Source organism: Haliaeetus albicilla, chromosome 11 (assembly GCF_947461875.1).
Source record: "Haliaeetus albicilla chromosome 11, bHalAlb1.1, whole genome shotgun sequence".
In the NCBI taxonomy this organism is placed as follows: domain Eukaryota; kingdom Metazoa; phylum Chordata; class Aves; order Accipitriformes; family Accipitridae; genus Haliaeetus; species Haliaeetus albicilla.
Genome location: NC_091493.1, coordinates 11056306 through 11078842, shown reverse-complemented (window position 1 = coordinate 11078842; position 22537 = coordinate 11056306). Strand labels below are relative to the sequence as shown.

At 47.7% G+C, this 22537-nt stretch overlaps 2 protein-coding genes across 4 annotated transcripts in view; one reads left to right on the top strand and one right to left on the bottom strand.

Moving 5' to 3' along the window:
* CDHR1 (cadherin related family member 1) overlaps nucleotides 1–13315 on the top strand; it is a 49517-nt gene extending 36202 nt beyond the window's left edge. For 2 of the 3 annotated variants that reach the window (XM_069796144.1, XM_069796143.1), the window contains 3 exons: nucleotides 1365–1593; nucleotides 2532–2786; nucleotides 10563–13315. In XM_069796144.1, coding sequence (XP_069652245.1) covers nucleotides 1365–1593; nucleotides 2532–2786; nucleotides 10563–11114 — 1036 coding nt within the window. In that variant the 3' untranslated portion in view covers nucleotides 11115–13315. Of the gene's footprint in view, nucleotides 1–1364; nucleotides 1594–2531; nucleotides 2787–9633 lie in introns of all 3 variants that reach the window. The other variant, XM_069796145.1, reaches the window with a different exon arrangement.
* An 849-nt stretch (nucleotides 13316–14164) lies between these two features.
* Nucleotides 14165–19655, bottom strand: LRIT2 (leucine rich repeat, Ig-like and transmembrane domains 2). The gene is made up of 3 exons (XM_069796146.1): nucleotides 19439–19655; nucleotides 18264–19045; nucleotides 14165–16748 (listed from the first exon to the last, which is right to left on the bottom strand). Exons 1-3 carry the CDS (start codon nucleotides 19546–19548, stop codon nucleotides 15937–15939), a joined length of 1704 nt encoding a protein of 567 aa, XP_069652247.1. The 5' UTR covers nucleotides 19549–19655; the 3' UTR covers nucleotides 14165–15936.
* Nucleotides 19656–22537: the final 2882 nt, after the last annotated feature.

Genomic DNA, 22537 nt, shown 5'->3' with positions numbered 1-22537 from the left:
TTTTTTTTCTTCTTAAGTATGATTTTTTTTTTCTTTTCCTTGTGCCAGAATGGCACGGCTCTGCAAGGCTGGATTGACTTCCTAGCCCTGGGACCTCCAGATTTGCGGAACACAAAGTTTGATGCAGATTTGAGAGTTTCAATTAGACACATGATTTTTTCATCAGTGGATATGCAGTTGTGTTGGCAAAAAGATGAATTGTACTGGAGTAAGAGGAATGGTGTTAACTGTTGAAGATAAAACCATTATGCTGGTAATCCTACATCCAAACTGCCATTGGGAGTGGGGTATACTGCTGTGATGTCTTCACATCTCAGTGCTTCTATTCTTCCACTAAAATGGGGGTGCTGAGAGTCCTCTCAGCATGGTTAGGCTGGGTTGAGTGCTAAGGAGGCACTCAGCACAGGCACTGTCTCCTACCAAGAGTTTGCACTGCTCTTTCCACCTCCAGGTCTTGGCTATCATCAAAACTATTTGTATTTAACAGGGTAATGAAAACAGTTGAGGATTCTGGATTATTAAGCGCCCCTTTTATAATCGCTCTCAATTGTGCTCACAGTTGGAATACAGAAAATATTTTGGTATCCTGTACATTAACTAAAGGGTATATAAAACCTTTCATCTGTTAAAAACCCTACTGCTTGGAGCCTGCACTGGCAGTCCATTTTAAAGAGACACTGTGTTGGTATCATCTTCTCTATAAATCCAAGCTTTTGGGTGACACTTTTGACATTGTCTCAGTAATTACAAATGTGTAGAATTGAACTTGCTACAGATAAATCTGAACACCCACTCCATCCTGGTGCCAGTCTATGGAAAAGTGATTATTTTTGGAGGAGATAATTTGCCCTTCACTTTGGGGGATTTGAGAGCAGCCATTTTTCCTACCCATTCTGAGAAGTGAAGAGCTTAAATATGATACACAGCATGCTTCCCTTAGCTATTGAGGTGACATTAATCAATCTTAATTTATGCAGGACATGATCTGATACATGGTACTTATAAACTGAAAAAAAAAAGCAGTTCCTTAATGCTTTATGCAAAGAAATCACTCTGGGAGAAGGCCATCACACTGAGCATTTACTGAGGACAAAGACTTTAACAGAAAATGCAGCTAAAATGGCTAATGCACAATAGATAGAAAAACACCAGACACCGATAGTTCTCTGGTTTTCGAGCCTAAAGGAACAAGCCAAAAATAGGTGGAGTGAATGATTTGGAAACATCGGCCAGACAGGAGTTAGGTGAAAAGTACTAGTCTTTGGACACAGCATTTCAATGTTTAGAGCCCACCTTTGCCCCAGGCTGTAAACACACATTAAGTGGCCAAAAACCACAGAAGTCTTTTCATGCTTCTTTTCCAGGTTTCTAATCCACCCATCAACGGGTATAATTTACACCCAGCCCTGGGCTGTATTAGATGCTGAAGTGAACTCGAAGTATAATTTCTACGTGAAGGCAGAGGACACTGATGGGAAATACAGCTTGGCTGAAGTGTTTATCACTGTGCTAGATGTCAATGACCACTCTCCAGAGTTCAATGAAAACATCCAGGAGAAGACGATGATCATCGGGTCACCGGTGAAGATAGAGGTGAGAGATGACACAGTGTGTCACAAAGCAGAGTGCTTTGGAAAAGCCCCAGCTCTGCTGTTTATCACTCAGGGATCATGATGAATGTCTAAAAGTTGGCTTTTCCTGGGGCTTTGTTTTGCACATCCATTTGTACGTAACAAATGGATTAAAGTGTGGAATGATAGTATTTACAGACTGCTGAGAAGGAGAAATAAATTCTGTAGGCAAAAGATAAAGTTTTGTTACAGTATTGGAACCATCAGCTGGTGGAGGATCCTGGATTATACACTGATCATAAGCCCAAATAAGATGAGTGAATGAAAGTACAGGGTTTTGAATACTTAACCTTCCTGCCACACCTTTGTTCTCAACCACACAACTTCTTTCCCTTGTCTTTGCAGAATTGTATTCATTGATCCAGTGTGGAACAGGAGGTTAAAAAAAAAAAAAAAAGCAATAACAATTCACAGGCAAAGGAGCAGAACATCCTACGTTACACATATCTGAATGCATATAGTGAAGCCCGATTGCACAACACCTATTGTTAGCAGAATAAATTCCACAGCACAAAAATTAAGGCAGCTAGATTTTATAGTGTGGAGTTAATCCCACTGTTCTCTATCACTTCACATTTGTCCCCCATGCTGTGTGAGAGCTCCCCAGCAGTGGACCATTTGCATCTACAGATAGGTTATGGTTCAGTTTTTCCTCTGATTTTGTTTAAGCTCAAATAGAAATCACTTACACAAAAAACCTCTAGTCCTGCTGTTTTTCACTAGAAAATGTAGCATAGCTGTTACCAGAAAAGAGGAAATTGTTTCCAAGATGAAACAAAAACAGCCCAGTCATCTCACAGCATGGATATTATCAGAAGTGAACACTCAAAAACTTTTAGTTTTGTCTTCAGGCAAAGATACAAACAACAACATCTTTGCTCTTTACACTTCCCCTACCAGGCTATAGATCAAGATGCAGAAGAACCCAACAACATTGTGGATTATTCCATCATGCAAGCAGACCCAGCCAATGTGTTTGATATAGACCAAAGCACAGGGGAAATCAAGCTGAAATCCTATATCCGTTCCCTGGACATCATCCACAACATCACAAAGAACAAAGACTGCATATGGTCAGTGGTGGTGCAGGCCAAAGACCGAGGCTCCCCGTCCTTCAGTACCACGGCAGTTCTGAAGATTGATATTACAGAAGAGGTAAGCAAATGTTTTAGAAAAATTCTTATGTGAGATGATCCTTGAGAGACACCAGAGTAGTCACTGCTTGCTCCATTTCTGAGACTACTTTAAAAATGCTTCAGGAGTTGAAATCAACAGCCAAAAAGTTGCCAGTCATTGCTTCTCCTTTCTTGCTAGCTCCGTTTTGTAGAGTGTTTCTAGAGCCTTGTGGTGAAGCTGGATTCTACAGCCACAAATGTCAAAGACATTTTGATCAGAGAAACTGAAAGGTACAAAGGTGGGAGCATAATGTGGTTGGGAGATTAATTTCTTGCATCTGGTTGTTAGAGAGAGATGCAAATTAAGGACTGCAGACTCCCGAGAGTAAAGGTAAATCCTGACTGCTAGATTTCTGCTTTTTTGTTTTCATTCAGCAGATGAAAAAGATCTTTTTCCCCTACAAAAAGTGAGTGGAAAGTAGCTGGGGCCAGAGTGAAATATATCAGGCCAGTTTTGCAAGTCAACATAAGTGACACAGGAAAAATGAGAAAACCTTATAGAAGTGCTTTAAAGTATGTAGAATTTTGGATGTGAGTTTCATAATTGCAGTACTATTAGCAGACAGAACAAGAAGACTCTAAAAAATAGCACGTGTAGGTTGAGAGTTTCCTGCTAGTCCAACTTTTACATCAACCAAAGAACAAGCAGCGATTTATGGTGAGCAGCACATGCTTGCATGATTCTTGTTTATTGTAACTGCCTTGACATGGCTTTAAGTAGGTACCAGCGGGGAGGAAATGGCCTTTCAAGTAGATGAGAAACACATCATTAGCCTTACGGTCTCTGGACCACACACATACCGGGCAAAGATGCAAATCTCTTCCTACAGACAGCAGTTGGCCTTCTCTTCGCTTGGTCAAAATGTACCCACTGCTCCTTTATCTGCTATAATCTTTCTCTGTCTTCTCCATCTCCTCTTATTCCACTGACACCCCTTATCAGGTGCATTTCTATGATACTTTTTGTATAGGGCTCAGAGCCTGCTGGAGGTTAACAGGTGTCTGCAGCGAACACTTGCGCTCGTCAGCGAGGTAAACTCAGCCACCAGCAGCGCAGGAGTAACTCCTGGTCCCTGTGGTCAGCGCCTGCCCCACCAGGACTGCCCTAGCAGAGGGGGAGCGTGGCCCGGGGCTGCGGGCTGGGGCTTCCAGCCCTGCTGCGGGCTCCATGGGAGCCGCCGTGCAGCGGCGCTGGGGCTCGGCATGGCCGGAGCACCCCGCTTCAAGGCTCTGCCATGTGGAGCCGGGGGACGGGGCATGCTGGGTCTAGAGATTTAGCCATTCTTACTGATATAAAGGAAATAAACTGCCTAATGCTTTGATTTCCCATGGAAACCATAAGATTGGGTGGTTTTCATACGGCAAATAGGAATTGCTACTCGCAGCCAAGAGTGGGAGCGCCCACCCTCTCTGCCTTGCTTCCCGGCTTCTCGCAGGGCGCACGTTTCAGGAGCGCGTGGCCCCGGGTGGCCTCAGGCCCTGTCCCCACCGTTGGCCCCCAGCATCTGGCCTCCAGCTTTCCCTCCCCTCCCGGATGAGCCGTAGCCTCTCTGTCAGCGGGGGCTAAGGCTGAGCCGTGTCGAGGGGAGGGAGGGTGCCCCACACCGGCTCTGCCGGGGCAGGAGATGTGTCCCTGAACCGGCTGGTGAAGGACATCCGGAAGGAAAACAAGAGCAGCTGATGCTTTGGGATAAGGAGTTTCCTGGATTTCCTTCTCGTGCTTGACGCAACATCAGCACCTGATGAAGAAGGTGTCTCATACAAAGTCCCCTCTCTGCTTCCTTTTCTCCCCCTCCAGGGGTACAGATCTGCCACAAAGTGAGGGAGCACCCCGCCTGATAAAGTCTAAAAGGGAAGCAGAGAGGGCTGTCAAGACATGGATTCCTCTCAGACACAGATTTTCCCTTCTTCCCATACTCTTTGTGATGCCAAGTCCTGACACAGAGCCTGAGATAGCAATAGCATCTTCTTTCTTCACTTGAGTAGGTCTCTTCAGCAGGATCTACACTACTAATCTGACGTTGCATCCTCCATAAGCTTTTGTACATTTCTCCATTATTTCTTCCATTGCTTGCAATGATTTGGGTTGGGGTTTTTTTTATCCAAGAGCATCATCTCTCCTAGCAAAAACCACTCTCAAATTTCAGCGTGCATGTGAGCGAGATGCAGTGCCACTGTACAAAACCTGTGGTCACTTCCTATGTCCCAGAGACAGCACAGTCACTGCTAACACTTTGTGAAAAAAACAGTCTCTTGGTATAGGGACATTGCGTACACACACACTCACACTCTCGCTGTTACAAATGTACATTTCAGCCCTCTGTGCTCCAGCTGTACAAAGTCTCTTTTAGTTAGCTGTTTGGTGGGCATTTATGTATTACTGATTTTGGATAAGGAGGATATTTTGAATACATCCTCTAGAGGCTTCCTGCAGTGTTAATCACACTAAGTAATTAAACAGGCATATTTTCTGATTAACATTTACCATTGCAATTAGCGCAAGGCTGTGCCCTTCGAGATAGATGCCTTGTGGCTAAGTTCAGCAGTATTGCACATCAAAAGGACCTTTTGCTCTTGGAAAAATACACTGATAAAAAATTCCAGAGACCTTTTAATTTAACTGAGTCTGGTTTTATGGAAGTTGGTACTGAGTGACATCTGTTAATTTCCTATCCTTTCTCAACAGAATAAGAAACATATGCCAAAAAAGCCACTCTTTTTTCACCCTTATGTCTCACTCAAAAAGCTATTCCTGCTGCCCAAGATTTTCAGGGAAAGCATCTTCGCACTCCTGGTCCTGAATGTTGGCCTGATGGAGCGACCCCTCTGCCTCTTCATGACTCCACTGAGGTTCTGCAAATATATGGGGGTGGTTTTTTACCCCTCTTCATGGACTGAGGCTTAAGTCCACATTTAGACAGCATAATCTGTGGTTCTTAATAGCTTTGGCCACTCATTTAGACTTCTAAATATAGCTGGTGAGTCTCAGGTTTAGATTCTCCTAATTGAAAGGTTCAACAAATACCTTCCGTGAATTAATGTGGATATCTCCTCCTCTCTCACACTAACTCTGCAACCCATGGGAAGTGTGGTTGCTGATGGCACCAAACATCCTTTGCCACATTTGCAGAGCAGTTAGCCTCTTCTTTCCACAGTTACACAGACCTCGAAAAAAATTGTTCAGAGAAGGTTGGTTCGATTTGAGAAGTCTTGCCCCATGCTCGTGTTTGCGTTGCAAAGTGGTGTAAATGCAGGCTTCGTATACGGTGATAGCACTGCTCTTTGGGATAAGCACTGGAGGGGGCAGCTTGTGTTCTACCTCGGATCAGGAGTTACTTCTGAAGCAAATCTCCTGATCATCCCCACATACTGTGGGATGGCTCATGTCTCAGATAGCTCCAAGCACACAAAGCAGACTTCTTTCAGATGAAAATGTGTTTGGGGAGCACACCTAGTGTGCTTTGGCACTAGCAGGCAGTCCGTCCCTGCAACCAGGCTAGAGCAATCTGAAGCAAAATCCCAGAAATGCTGAATATGTGGGAGCAGGCTCCTCAGAACCAGCTGGTTTGTTGTACAGATCCACTTGCTCAAGTCAACACAGCCTGAGTCGTCTATAATCTGCGATAGCTTGGGCTCTTAACAGCTTCACCTACTTACTTAGACTTCTAAATATAGCTGGTGAGCCTTAGCTGGTCTCGTGGTTGAACAGCTCAACCACACACTCCTGTTGGGTCCAACTTCTGGATATGTTGCCCATTTGTTCTGCTCACTGCAACCCATGCCTTAGGAAAGGCTCTTGAGAAGCTGCCAGGAGGTGCGGATGCCTGCACACTGCAAACTGTTGTGGCAGGAGAGAGAAAAGCAAAGGAAATAAGTCACCATTTCAGTAGCAAAGAAGAACATGGGCATCCCTTTGGAAAACTCAGGGTTTTGAGGAGGAAGCCACTGTGGAGGAAGGGTGGCAAGAATAAGCCCCACGTGCTGCAGAGGGGTGTTTTCCACAGCCTGCCTTTCAGGTACACGGCCTGAAAGCATCTATCTACGCTTAAACTGCACAGTGCTGGGTCTTACGAAACTGGCTTCAAAGGCATGTGTCAGTGTTAGAGCCCCTCAAAAGCTGGCGAGTCCCAGTGACTGCTAGATACTTCAGCACCCCACGGGACTTGGGCCAAGGAGCTTCTCCGCAGGGGAAAGACAGTCACAAGGGTTCTGCAAAGGACCATACGTGCCTGTTGAATAAGCAGGTGATGACATCTTTTAATCCAAAGAGTTGCTTTAATGTTTTTAATTGTATTCTTGTCCCAGGATTGGAGTGCTCCTTTCTTGAAGCCAATACGAACAGCTTAGCTACTTCCAAATGTCTGCCACGGTTCTGTAACCCTCTAATTGTCCCCAACCCTTCTCTGGGCCAGTGCTCATTATAACTGTGAAGTCACAGCAAAAAAACAGCACAGCATTATCTTTTGTGAGCAGGGGTATTTTAACTCCTTTGATGGCTATTAAGAGAGTGCTTCTTCCAGGTTTTGGCCCACAGAGACAGTGGTTCCCATACCAGCTTTCATTTCATCATGTATCTGCTTTTGTTTTATGTTTACAAGAAAAATCAGTACTCTTCAAAATGCAGCGTGCCTCTTAGGAAAAACCAACAGCTAAATAAATTACAAAGTGGCACTATTTGTTGACCCAGTTCTGAGGCACTGTTGGTAATCGATACAAGGACTTGATGGTGTTTAGTATGTATGTGCTGGGTAGTGCTCAGGGCCAAACTGCTAAAACTTAGGTGTCCAAATGCTCCCAGACTTTCACTGTCAGAGGGTGCTCAGACCTCTCGCAGACCTGTTCTGTGTATTAACTGACTGGGACGCAGCGATGACACAGACAAGACTGCAAAGCTTTTTGGTGACAAACGCACTTACCATAAGCCATTCTGCAGGCTGGCGAGGGTGATGACATTCCAGGCTGGGTTTGCAAGTTTTTCCTCCTATTTATCCTGTGAGTGTCATGGCCATGACAAACAGAAATTCTCCCACTGTATGCTTACAAAATGCCTTATGTTTTTATGCAGACATTACAGAAGAGTTGTTATCAAAGGCTGATTCTAGGCAAAGCTTTGTAAAATACAGTCCCAGCAACTAGAGTATGGGCTGAACCAGCTATTAATGGTCTTAGTTTTGGTATTAATCACCTCTTCATAACTGGAAGCTCTGAACAGGTGCCAAACTTGGTGAGACAAGGGGCAGTTGAAGGAAGCCAAATTCTGAAACTCCCCATAGGATTCCCATCAGTTCTTACTGCTGCAGCTGTTGTACACTGGCAACATAGACATGTACTTCTGTCTAATCCCATTTATTCAAGGTTTTCAAATAGCTAGTCAAATAATTATTACTGAGACATAGCATCTTCTTAAGTATATGCCATCTTTCTCCTTGTGTTGGTCCTATACTATTTAGCCATCAGGGCCTTGCTACAAAATAGATCTTGACAACACTCATAGTAAGTGGACTCATTTGAGGTCATGTACTAAGCAGGGTTTATCTGACACTTGATTCATCAGACTTTCACATGAAGTTAAGTAAGCCAGGGTAGAATTTCTGTCATCTGATGGGATTTAAGTACACAAAATCCATGTCATGCAGAACAGCGAAGCTGATGTGAATCCAAGCTCCATCGAAGTCATGGGCTGCTCTGCCTTTGGTTTCTAGCTCAGGTCCATTCCTAATTAAATAATGGAAAAACTCTTTGCACAGCAAAATGATGAAAATTCGTTACTACCTGTAAGGTAACATGGTCCATGAGTTTCAATAGCATTTCTTCACCCATTTCTCTTTGGCAACAAGAAACATTCAGGGTAGGGGAAGTGAGGGCTTGGATAATGTGTTTGAGGTAGGCTGTGAAAATACAGAAGTGAGGTGAAGAAGGGTGTTTATTAATGAATTTACATTCCCTAAGTTTAGGGTCTCGATTTAAAAATAAATAGTATTGCTGTATAATACATGACAAGAGGCACTCTGAAGCATCCTTTGGGGATACTCTTAGTCATCTCCCTCCACAGACTGGGGAGTGTAAAGAGATGAGCGTCCAATTTAGAGTCATACAGGGAAATCCATCTGATCTCACTTTAAATGTCTAAAAATCAGAGGTTCAAGTCCAAGCTAGTCACAAGGCTCTCCTTATACTCACTGTCTTTGACACCTATTTTAGCATGTGGTGACTACTACTCTGGAGGTGTCCTTTTCTCCCCATTGACTAAAAGCTGGGAGCTTAAGACCGCTAACTAAAATGCAGATAACCTGTTACTAGACATGCAAAGTTTGGGTGATGATTGCCTCCTGGGGTCGAGGCCAGAGGAGTGCGGCATGGTGGGTAGCCCTGTCTCTCTGCAGTTGCACATAGCTTTATGACCAGCTCTTGGTAAAGAAACTTGCTTGTGAGTGTGCCATTTCTGAAGGATCTCCTGGCCTTGCACAACACTACTGTATGTCCAGATACCATTGCAGGAGCTTGTATTCATTATGAACTTCTCTTGGAAATGTAGTCCATGCCATGAATAACAGTGATCTATGTGCCACACTGCTACCCTTTATTTCCTGATCAGCCAGGTGTTTATATGTGCTTCCTAACTTCTTTTAGTGTTTCTGGATTCAGTTCAATGTCACTGCATCTCCTCTTCTGTGCCTAGTTCAACACTTAGCTCCCTTTATTGTATACACTCTCTATCCTGTACACATTTCACCCTAGTTCCCTAGCTGTATTTATAATAGATCCTGGCCTCTTTCAAATATAACCATGTGAGGGTTGATCATTTCTCTTATTTTTGATATTTCCAGATCAAGTCCAGGGTAAAATCCTATATTTTAGGCCTCAAGAAGCGTCCATGGACAATATTTGGAATATGCATGAGTGGCGTCCTTTCCACCATTTCTGTAACAATGGTGATCTCCACCATCATGTACTGGAAAAGTGTGAAAAGATCCAGGCTCCACCCACAGGGCAAAATCCGCAAAATCATACGGGGACCTCCGAGACGCACAGTGTGCTAAGCTACAAAGTGAACTGGCCATTCATTTGTCCTTAATATGCCATATGTAGCTCATGTTATTGCTTTTTTCTTTTCTTTCTAAAAGCAAAGCTCTTTAGCTCTACTCATCTTCCCTACCTCAAAGAGTTTTGTTATGTCTGTAAAAGAGTACTTGAAAACAGAATGCAGCACATACCTGCTAACTACTCATTTGTATACTGTAATTTTATAAAGTGAAGTTTTCTCATAATATTTTCAATGCTCAGTAATAGTCCTATAAACTGCATCACCATATCACCTGCAACTGTTTTTGAAAGATCATTTTCTACTCATAAACTTCTGTTTGTGTTCAACACTATTATTCCTAGGAAATTAACTCTGAAGCGTAGTACAACAATACAGCTGCAGATCCTGGAGCCAATTATTTTCTTGCTTGGTTCTTGCAAGTTAAACAAACACTATGGTGACATGCAGGAATCTGTCCTAATTTGGTGGTAATATTCCTGTAAGCTTTTGTGTTCGACAGTCATCCATCTCACAGTACAGTAATGCTTGCCCAGTCTCCTGCTCCATCTAAATTCTCCAAACTTGGACTGGCTCTTTGACTCTCGTTTTTTTTTTTAGAGACAACTCCCATTAGTCAGCCCCTGCTTGTTACATATTTTGGACAAATGAAATTTCTGGGTCACTGTCTGTCCCATAGAGTATGTCACGTGTTTTCTTTGTACTCTTTTACAGACTCTTCACAAAGGGCCTATGGCCGCCTTTTTGATGCAAACTAAAGATAACCCCATGAAAGCCTTAGGAGTGCTAGCTGGTGTCATGGGCATAATGGTGCTGATAACTATCATGATCTCTACTGCCATGTTCTGGCGCAATAAGCGGTCCAACAAAATCATGCCGGTAAGAAGGATCATAAAAAAGAGACAGACCCCACAGTCCCGGACAGTCAGGATGGAGTGGCTGAAGTTCAAGAGGCCCAGCAATGCTGCGGAGAAGTTTGTTGTTGAGGATGATGCCAAGAGCCTCCACAACGAGAACAGCAACAACAACATCCAGGTTGCCCCCGTGCCACCGACCGCCCCCCTGCCCCCGCCACCCCCCGCCCTGGCTCCCAGGGGGGACGCCCCAGGGTGGCGGGTGCCAACTGTGTCCGGCTCCCTCACTCCCAAGTTTATAAACAAGCAGCTGAAGAAGAGAGGTCATGGCAGCGCCCACAATGCCCTCGTGTCAGAGCTCAAGATGAAGTTTGAGGAGAGGAACGCAGCTGTCAGTGAGCCCCACATCTAGGTGCTCTTGGCAGCCCCCAGAGACTGCGGATCATGGCTGTGCATGGATATATTTATGTGCCGTGGTCTTCCCCGTGTCCGCCAGCACCCTGTGAACTGACAGCAGCTTCTTGCTGTGATAGCCACCCCTCACCTTCTGCAAGTATTACACGCTACGGAGTCATCCCACCCATAGCAAACTCTGCGGCCCGTGTCCAGTTGCAACTGCAGTCCCTTCGGCTCGTGTCCCACTGCTGCTCCCTCCCTGCAGCTGTCTGACCGGGCTGCTGAGTACCCTCACACCAGCCACCATCTCCCCAGGCGAACGGGGATTCAGATTGCCCTGGTTTTGGAGGTCCCTACCCAGAGTCCTGGTTTTCAACCAAGACGCTCTGCAGCCGAGGCACTGGACGATGCCACTTCTGACCTGGTCTGGCAGGTGGATTTGAGGTGTCCAAAAACAGGTCACTTCAAATCCCAGACCCGCTTTTGAAGATGTTGGCCTGGCTGTGGCACCAGCACCGACGTGCAGGTCTCCTACATCAGTGACGCTGCGCGCTGCAGGAGGGTAGCACGTAGCTGGTACTCGCGTCCTCAGGGCGCGACATGCTTTGCAACAGCTGGCGGAGCGATGTGCTCATGGCCCGCGTACCTTCATTTCCAAAAGGTAAGAAGGCAGGCTTGGAGTAGTTCTTCATTTTCCTGCAGCTTATGCCGGATTTTGCCAGAGTACGTTGACATGATGCTGCGCTTTGCTTCTGCCCTGGACTTGCTTGCTCATCAGGGGACGGGAGGGCCACCTCAGCCTTCCCTAGACCAGCTGGGGAAAGATTTGAGCGCAGTTCAATAGCAGCGCTCGCTCCTTCTGACACCGCGTCCCCTCATGAGGGAGAGGCCAGCAGGAGAAGGACATGATTAAAGCAGCAGGGAAGACAAGGTAAAACCGAGAGAAAAATGATAAGTGAAAAATACAGACAAGTGCTGTGAAGTCGCATATGTCCATCAGGGAAGTGTCTGGAAAGATCATTTGGTTTTGTGCACTGCTAGCAGGAGGTGTCGGAGAATGTATTTCATCACCTCTCCTGGCTTACTCCAGGGACTGGTGAGTGCAAAAGGAGGTTTCCATAAAATATTCTTGTTTGTCCTATCAGTATTTTTGAGTGAATTATGCAACAGTTAAGGGGGCGGGGGCGGCATCTGACACCTTTTTTTCCTGTTACATGACAGTAAAAAGGCACCAAAGGCAGAGCACTTTTTTCACTGGATCTACCCCACAGTTTCTCCCTCATGTTTGTTTCTGAGGACATGTTTTTCAGCTGGGCCTGGCTGTTTCCCATCCCTTTGGGAGAAGGCAGCGTGCGCCAGGCTGGCTGGGGAGCAGCACCCTGCACCCTCTGCCTGAGCCCTGGCCCCGCAGGGCAGCTGGGCTCCCATGGCTCAGCACCGTGAACATCGAGATGGGGAGCAAACCCTACAGGACAGGACACTGTGTTAATTCATGGGACTCTTGTCCAGCTGTCATTTCAGCTGGATCAGCAGACCTGGCCCTCAGGGGCTCCTCTTCTCTCACCCCATTAGCTGGTCTAATTCCCTTTGTTTGCACCAGGACTTCATCAGAGTAGGGAATAGCTGGTTGAATAAGAAGTTACCCACTTACAGGGAAAATCCTGTAATTTTGAACTTCAGTTCAAGCCACCTAGAAGCCAGAGGGTGACCGTGGCTCATGTCACCCATGGGCTGTAGCCAAAAGGTGCGGCAGGGTCCCAGCTGGGGTCCATGGCAGCAGCACTCCTCCCAGAGCCTCTCCACCTCTCTCATTTCCTCCACTGTTTTCTTGCTTATTCCTCCTCCTGGGGCCGCGTGGCGTGAGGCCCAGGCTCTTGCGTTGTGTGCGGTCACGTCATCCTTGTCGTTCAGCTGTGAGCCGGTGGGAGGGAGGGGACGCGCAGCCCCCGGCCCCAGTCCTGCTGCCCTGCACAAGCACGTGTCTTCTGCTGGTTGCGTCTCCACCAAGTTCTGCAATGTTTCCTGAGGTACCAAGAGTTTGTGATTTATTTCCTGTACTACTGTTTTCCTGCTGTTGTGTTGAAGCCAGTATTCAATGTTCATTCTCCAATGAGGAAAGCCTTTAAAGACCATTCAATTAAGTGAGATTTAACAGGAGTTATAGGCTTATAGTCTTAGAGATTATATTTAAGAGGGAATAAAGATGTTTTATTACTATGCTGTGAGACTTTTTTCCAGTTACTCTGTATTTCAACTTCATGGGTGTTTTTTTAATAAATAAAAAAAAAAACCTGTAAAAGGTGCTTCTGTGCATGATGTTGTTCTGCTGGCAATGATTGCTTGTTACATGACTGCATGGGCACAAGCAGCCAGACAGCTTCCTGGGATGACCAAATGGCTTCTTTTTCAGACCACGGGTCAGGAGAGGGACCATGTCGGATTGGGGCAACACCAGCCTGGAAGGAGAGGAGGCAAGAAGCGGGATGCCATGGAGCACGGCGGACGGGCCCCTGGCCGAGTGCCCGTTGTGCTCTGCAGCCCGCTGCAGCATGGCCCCAGGGGCAGGAAGGCTCCTTGTGGGACGGCAGGTTTAGTTTGATGCCAGTGCTCACTGTGTATGCGATTTATTATGAACTTCCTACACGAGGTGACGGGACGTGTTGTCTGTCCCTGGCTGTTTCCTTGCTATGATTCAGCATCTCTCTCTACAGTCTCTACAGTTTGCCGTTGTTCCTCTGTGTTGACTGGGGTGAGAGGCGGCCAGTCGCTACAGGCAATGGTTCATTTGTCACTCCCCCTTGTACATGGCCCCGTGCTGGCCCTCAACCAGCATCAGCTCATGCCTGACCCCATATGCACCGTCTCCCCAGGGATTTCTCCAGGACAAGGTTGTCTCCCCACTTGGCTGGCTGCTTCTGCCCCTTCCTCACCACTCCAGACCCCCATCACACATGCTGCAACCGCCCAGCCTCCCCTGTCCCTGCAGCTGAACCCCGGAGCTCCTTGGCATTCAGGTTTCTTTGCAATTTGTAACTGTAAAAGAACAGAAATGAAGCAGAGGACGTCTGGTATTCTGAAAATCCATCGTGTTTATTACTTTGACACTAAACGACTGACAAGACTAGGAAGTCCCTTGAAGTCTAACACCGAGAGTCAGCGTTGACCAAACAGGTCTCTGTTCAAAAGCTGTGCAGTAAGTTACAGCAGAAGGAGGTGCTGGGGGAGGAAATGTGGGGCTTGAGGAGAGGCAGCGTGGAAAACACACCACAAAAACCAAAATACAACTAGAAAGCCAAACTACCACATAGTGAAGCTCACATTAAACTTTATCTCTGCTTACAGCTGAGGTTTCTACTCTAGTTTTTAACTTTTTGAGGTGGTCTCTAACAACACATATGACAAGGGCTGCAGGTCTATTGGCCATGTGCTTCGGTTGTGCTGGAAAGCACGAGGCCAAAAAAGAAAAAAATAAGTCACATGTCCTCAGACCCCCGAGAAACGCAGTGTGAGCTGCTCCGCAAGCAGGGACTTGTTCCTTTTACATGCATATTTGGGGTACATTGCCTCTAGAAAGGAGGCAAGCTTTGGTTTCAAAGCAGCAGGATGGGCAGGCGGCCCATCTGCATTTGGGGAAGGTGCCCAGTTCACACCTTCGGCTCCCAAACCCCGGCTCCACCACCCTCTCCGCCGCCGGCCACTTGTCCTGCCAGCCCGGCTCAGGCTGAGCGTCCCTGTCACCCGCCGCATCAGCCCGCAGCCACAGTGCCGTCCTGGGGAAAAGGAGACAAGCGGTGGAGAAGGTGGAAGAGGAAACAGCAGTTGAGTGTTTGCCTGCAAAACACAAACTGTTCATTTTTTTCACCAGCTCTTGTTCTTAACTTTAAAAAGAATATATCAACACACCACTTGTGTAGCAAGAGGCATTAGGTATATATGTGTCTGTGTGTGCGTGCGTGCTAAAATGGACCTCTAAGATATGTTTGGACACAAGTAAAAGGCTCTCCCCTTCTCCCTAGTGCAAAAAAACAAAAACCGAAAACAACTCAAAAAAACCCCAAACCCTGTGCTGTGGCTATCTTATGCTGGTGTTCAGTAAGCCCTCACAGTTTTCCTGGTTGTGGTACAATAGAAGCTGTAAACCTCTTAGGGCTGTGTAAACCTTATGGAGGGGTAAGGAAAAAAAAAAACCAAACAAAACGAAGCAAACCAACCAAACCAAACAAAAAAACCCACGCCCCCCCCCCCCCAAACCAACACCCAACACCCCTGATCAAAAAAAAAAGGGTTTCTCCAAGTGGAACACAAGAGCTCCATCACGTTGACCCAATCCTTCCCTACTTTTTGTTGCTGGTTATGAGCACAGCCCTGCCCTGGCTCCCCCGTCCTGTTTCTGTGAGGCAGCACACAGGAGAAGCCAGCACCAGCACAGGGCAGAGCTGCAGACAACCCTCCCACCCACCCCCCGGCTGGGAAAAAGACAGAAAGACTCGCCCGCGCAAGTGAGCGAGGGGAGACCTTCGGCCTTTTGCCACGCGCATTGCTATTGGTGTTGGGGTGGGTTTTTTGTTAATGCTTGTTTTCTTGCGTGTCCGCCTGCGTTGCTCCACGACAGTGCTGCGGCGGCAGCCCGGAGCTGCGGGGGCAGAGCCGCACACCCTGGGTACCCCCGTTCCCCGGGGCTCCCCAAGCCTGCTGTGAGCCCCAGTCGTGCGCCAAGTCCTTGCAGCGCAGACCCTTCCTCGCGTGGTCGCCCAAGAAGACCACCGTGCGCTGCGGCTCGAGGTCGTCCGTAAAACGTGCCGCTGCGGCCGCCTTCGCGGGGCGGGCGAGGGGCCGGGCTAGTAGAGGTCGGCGCTGTTCCTGTGGGGCGGCCGGGTCTTGCCAGGCTCCTCGCGGGCCGGGGGCCGCCGGGCGCCGCGGCCGCCCTCGGGGCGGCAAAGGCCGTCCTCGCTGCCGGCGGGCAGGCTGTCCAGCGTGCTCTCCTTGCTGCCGGCAGCCTGCGCCTGGCCCCCGTGGCGGCGGCGGGGGCAGGCGCCGGGGCAGCGGGCCAGGCAGCCGGGGCGGGCCTCGGCGGTGCAGGCGTACATGCCGGCAGGCACGGCCAGCACCATGGCGCAGACGATGACCACGATGTGGATGAGCTTCTCACGCTGCTCCAGCTGGCTGACGTCACTGCCCGTGACGAAGACGACGCACTGGCCCTTGCGGGGCGCCTGGTTGCGCACGGCCACGCAGACCTCGTACTTGGTGGCGGGCAGCAGGTCGGTCACCGAGTAGGTGTTGACGCCGGGACCGATGTAGATCGCGTCCTTCTGGGCGGCATCGTAGCGGCCCACCAGGAGGGTGTACCAGGTCTCCCCCGGGTCCGCCGCCGCCGCCGCCACCGCAAACCACTCCAGGGTGATGCCGTAGACGGTCTGCTTGGCGATGCGCACTTCTACGTGGGCGCCTGGCTCGGCAGGGGCGACGGGGGCCCAGCCCGGGGGCGTGGTGGACGCCCACGGGGACCCCACACGGAGGGTGATGGCCACCGAGGCGTTGCCCAAGAAGTTGGCCGCCGTGCAGGTGTAGTTGCCGGCGTCCGCTGGCCGTGCGGCCGGGATCAGCAGCTCTGAGCGGATGGTCTCCTCGCCGACGGGCTCGGTGGACACTGCGGGGAGAGGGGAGCTGTGTCAGCAGGCGGCGGCCCCCTCCTGCCCGTGCAGGCGGGGAGCCACCATGCCCTTGGGGCAGCCCCGAGACCGCTCTGGTGTGGGATAGAGGCCAGGCAGGACCTGCCCTGCCCAGGGAAAGCAGAAGAGGGACGCAGGAGCGCACCGAACCCCACAGAGCTCGTCAGCAAAGCGTTATCTGGGCCAAAAGGCGATAAACGCACGGGGACACCTGAGCATGGGAGAGAGGGAGTGTGTCCGACCCCCAGCCCAGTGCAAGCGGCTGGGGAGGCTGCTGTGGGCAAAGGCCAAGCTGCCCACGTGCCGTCAGCATGCTCAGGTCAGGGCAAGACAGGGAGAGCCAGCCACTGAGGCGCAGGAGGCACAGCTGCATTTTGGACGCGCGCTCCGTCCTCCATTAAGATTGAGTGCAGAAAAATGTCGGTCTCAAGAGGCTCGGGCCAAAAAGAGGTGTGTAGAGCCAGGAGGTGTTGGGCTGGAAGTGAGATGCAGCTTTAAGAACAGTATGAAACACCCTGTCGTCTATCCAAACAGGGACGCGTGGCTGTGGTCGGGAAAAGCCTGTGTGTAATTAATTCAGTATGTGCTTGTGGAAAGATGCACAAGTGCTGCTACAACACTGCAATTAAAGCAAATATCAGTCCAGGATTAAGGGCTAATGCTATCTTATTTAGCTAGCTGCCTTATTAGGAACACACGTAACCTGTGCGGTACCTGCATGCATTATGAGCTTACCTGATGAAAATAGCAATTTGTGCTATTGAAGGCTCTGAGTAAAAATAAATGTGAGGGAGAGCATGTAAGAGCCAAGCTGGACGGGGAGGGAAAGGCCTCATATTAGAAGGCCCTCAATAAAGAACGTAAATAAGGAAGGCTTATGGAGAATGACAAGCTCTGTTTTGGTTGTAGAACATGAATGGACACAGACAGGCAACAGGGCTACAGGGTTTTCTGGTTTGTGTGGGTATTTCTTGAAAGAACATATGGGAATAGTATAGAAACATACAACTCGGGGTGTGTGTGTGCACACTCCTATAAACACACATGTACGTACAAATATAATTATATAGACTGTGTGTGCATATATGTGTGTATTATATAATATATAGTGTAAATATGCATGCGTGTCTAGATAACTACATATTTATTATATATGTATGACTGATGTATTATTACTAGTTCTTGCACATCATGTGTCATGATGAAAGAGCTAAAAATCCACACATAAAATAATTGTGTAAAAATGGGGCCATCATCTTTGACTGATATCCTGCTTGAAGCAGCTCTTCTCATATGAGTCAGGCATGCTTAGACTCATAGAGTGATTAAGATTATTTGGATTATTGCCACCACAATAACTGTGATGCTCTAAAGGGGCTGAGAGATGGTGTGGTGACTGTGATGGCCTGAAGGCCTATGTAAGTAGAATAGCAGAACATAAATTTTTAATGAAAAAAAAAAAAAAAAAAGAAAGAAGAAAAAGCTTTTCTTACCATTAAATGCCCTTAAAAGTTTGAGTGCATAGGTCCACCAGACAGCCGGGGAAGGGCTGGCTTGCACAAAGCAGGTCAGAGTGACGTTCAGCCCCACCGGGACTGTCAGGTTGGTGTCAAGGGCTGAGGTCAGGGGCTTCATGCAGCTGTTGAGCTCCACTTCATGAAAAAACTTCCCTGCCCTGAATTTTGGGCTTGAGCAAGTTAAATAGGAATTCATCAGAATAATAGGTGGGCCAACCGACTTGATAAACTGGACAAATCCCCGCAGGCGACAGTCGCAAATCCAGGGGTTGTCATGAAGGGCCAGGACAGCATTGGAAATAGCTTCTATCTGCCCCTCCGCCCTCTGGCTTCTCTGGTAGACGGGCCAGTTGTAGAAGACATCCCTGGATATGACAGTAAGCTGATTTGAGGATAGATCTAAATAGGTCAGGTTGGGCAGATAGCGGAGCGCGTGTTCTGGAAGGACATCCAGCCGGTTGTGCTTCACATCCAGGATTTTCAGAGCCGGGGTGTCTTGAAATGCTGTCCATGGCACTGAACTTAATTTGTTCCCTTGCAAGCGCAGCTCCTTCAGAGCTGGCAGATATTCCAGGCTCTTGATGTGCATCACCGTGATGTTGTTAAAATTGAGCCAGAGATACTCCAAGGCACTAACATTCTCAAAAGACCCACGAGGCAATTCTGTTAGGTGAGAATTTTCTATTCTAATTTTCCGGATGTCCTGAGGGATGTTTGCTGGGATCTGTCTCAGCAGTGCAGACATGCAGAGCAAACTCCTAAGGAGGAAACCAGAAAATTCTCCAGGTCGCACACTATGTTCATGGCTAACAAACCAGTTCCCTATATAGATCTACAAGCACTTGAACAATTATAAGGTATTGTACGCAGGGCAACGTAAGCCATACAGCCATCCTTCCCTGGGTTTTACACCCATTTTCCCACAAAGAATACAATTAAGATGTCATAAAAATTGCTACGTATTCAACTACATATCTCAGGGAAATAAGAGAAATGGCATTCTATGCTCAAGCTAGTACTATTCAAGTATTAAAGGAGGCATATCATGCAGCCATCTGCTTGGTTTTGGTGCTCACATCATCAGCAAATATGTGCTGGGACTCTGTGAGCTGCTTTGCTTTTGCTACGACTAGGGGAACGAGCATTCTTACCTTCCAAAGCTGTCTTGAGAACAAGAGCATCCTGTGACACAAGATGAAACAGATGGGTTTATCTTGTGGAAGGCCAGAAGAAGAAGAAAAATATGACAAATAGGGTCCATATTCTCCTTTAAGAAAGCACTGTGCAGGGTTTGCACCAAACATGCCAACAGCCTCCAAGAAGCAAATCCTATTAGCTGTAATCTTCCTTGACGCAGAAATAAATCCTGCTGGCGACCCGACCCTAAAGAAGACATGTAGTATGGTTCATAGGCTGTGTCAAAGTGCTAAAAATCACCCCTGGGACCACCCCCGGGCATTTATTCTTTAGCTGTGGGGATTCTGATTGATAGACGTGTTTGTTTGGTTGGTAAGATGGAGCCAAAATCACTTCTGTTCCCAAGCCCTTACAAGTAATTAACCGGGCCTACCTCTGTTGTATAAATATAAAATTTCAGTGCTCTTCTCCAGCTTCCCCATAACACATGTGCCAATTGCCTTTTGGTCACCTTGACAAACTCAGTCTAAACAATTCTATGAGATGGGACTTGGAGTAACCAAACTTATTTATCATCTTTTTTTAATCCAAAATAGCAGGGTTTGGTTGCAATTTCCAAGCAGCGCTGTGTTCTCCTGGGGCCATCTAGTGTGCATGGGCTTCATTACAGCCCGCAGAAGGCAGCGTGCCACCGGGAAAGGGCTTAACCTCCTTGCCAGTACGTGTGAAGCTGGGTCACAAATCAAGATTAGCCTGGACCTACTTAACCTCTAACCTACGGGACCAGGATAGAAAAATATTTATGGTGTGACAGCTTAGATCTATACATGGCTGTGGGGGTGTGTGCAACAGTGTAGCCGCTGTGAGCCTACAGAAGACAGGATTGATTCTGCAGCTTTTAAATCGACAGGCGCTTTGATTTCAAGGCAAATCAGCAAAATGCACTGGTGGTAACCCGCTGGGGACTGTTGCAGTGCTTTCTGATTGCGTCCCGCGTACAAGCAGCAGGCTGTGAGTAGTGGACCTGTTGGGCTGCTGTTGCTCACTGTGCTCAGCATCTAACTACAAGCTTATGGGATTTTTTTTTTTTTTTTTTTTAAACTAAAATGGTCCTTATTTGTCCATGGTGCGGTACTTGATATTTCAACAGCTGCCCTGCATTTGAACGTGTCAGTAAGCCATGAGTGAAGGAGAAAGAAAGGCTGCTGGTCTGTAGCACAGCAGATGCAGCAGCTATCGATCCCCCACCTGACCGTGGTGGCTGCTGGGGACATGTCTTGGTGAAGCTGTTGCTCTTGCAGTGACAGGGGCACCAGCACAGCCCCCGTGAGCCGAGGCGAACGCTCCTTATGCGCTTTCAGTGTAGCTGAAGCAGCAAGGGGACACCCATCAGCGGGGCTGGCTGGCTGAACTGGGAGTGCTGCAGGAGTGATGCTGGCAGCTGCGATGGGAGGATGTGTCCTTCCCAGTCATCCATCAGCTGCCGAAGTAGAGGGCCTCAGGGACCCCATGCCCACCCCGCGTGGGCACGGGCCTCTGGGTACACAAGCACCACACTCACCGGTGCCTTTGGTCCTCTTCTGTAGTCTGCCATGGAAATATTCCCTAATAAAACAATGATATTATTATTATTTTATAATAATTTTACACTGGGTTGGACAGTTTGGTTGTCTCCAGCACCAGGCAGGCAGCAGGAGGGATTCACTGCTTTTAAGGCCCAACCTTGCAAAAACCTCCTTTGCTCGCAGGGAAGGCCTCCTTTGCTACCTTCACATCCCTCCTCCATGGCCCGCAGGGAGGGTCTTAAAGTACATGGCAGCTAAGTCACATCTTCAGAAACATCTTTCATGAAAAGTGTTGTTTATTAAAACAGGTTTATATACAGGGTAAAAACTACTGGTGGGTTTCCCCCCCCATGTACATCTTTGGGCACAGTACGGGTGCATAATGCCCAATGTCCTGGGATGCAGCAAGTAAAATTTCATCCAGGCTTCTCTGTTAGAAATACATTAATTTAAATAAATGAGTTGATTAACAGAGAAAAAAAAAAAAATTGCAGTTGTTTTCTTTCTCCGACATGAGTTTTCCTCCCATCCCACCTATCATCTTCTACGAGTCTGGAAAATGGCCTTTCCAAGAGTGCTGTCAGTCAGTACCATGGGCCAATGCTCCAGCTGTTTTCAGGCTGATACTTATTTGCTGCTTGAAAGGCCATTTTTCTAAATATTCCCAAACCCCAAGTGTACTCAGAAGGTTCAGTATTAACCTGAGAAACTAGTGTGAATTACTTATCAAAATCAGATGAATTAGTTAGTAGAGAGTCTACCCACTCTCTTGGATAGAGAGAAGGGGGGAAAGAAAGGAAAAAAAAGTAGAGGGAAAAAAAATCCCCCAGTGTTAGCCGCAGACATTATATTTATGTTTCCTACTGGAGTGGGATTTTGTTGCCTTTTTATTCAGCCCTGCTTATGCCTGCCTGTAAATTTAATGGTCAGTTTTGTGACAGCAGCTGTCCACTCAGTTCAGCTGCTCTTTAATGTCATGTGGCATTCTGGCCAAAGCCAAAATGCAGAACAAGCTGTCTAAAACCCAAGCTGTCAAAATAAATCTCCATAGAGACATTGTCTGCTAATCTGTGGGAAGTGGAGTTTAAGAGACTGCACTGATTGCCAAAGCAAATGCCAAAAGGACACCCATTGCATGCTCCCAGCAATGGCAAGGGAGTCGAACTCCATCTTGAAATGACAGGCACACACAGGGCTGTAAGAAATCAAGTCCATGCTGCTGCTTTAAAATTACAGTACCTCTGCCAGGGCCATCAGCATTAGAAATCCCTGCTGGGAAGGACATAAGAGGTGAAGGCTGCAGTTGGGTATTTCAGATAGGGTGCATGTAACACCAAATGGTACAGGCTTGAAAAAGCAGCTTTGAAAAAGCAGAAGGTGACGCGAAAAGAGGTAAATAAGACTTTTCTTTTACAAACCTTCAACAACAACATCAGCTGTACAAGCTTGTCAGTCTTTCCCCAATTTTTTTGAGTAACCCAACACCCCTGGCAGGGTCCCCTGGGGCACCACACCTCCAGCCCCACTGCAGCAAGTCCCTGGCAGCAA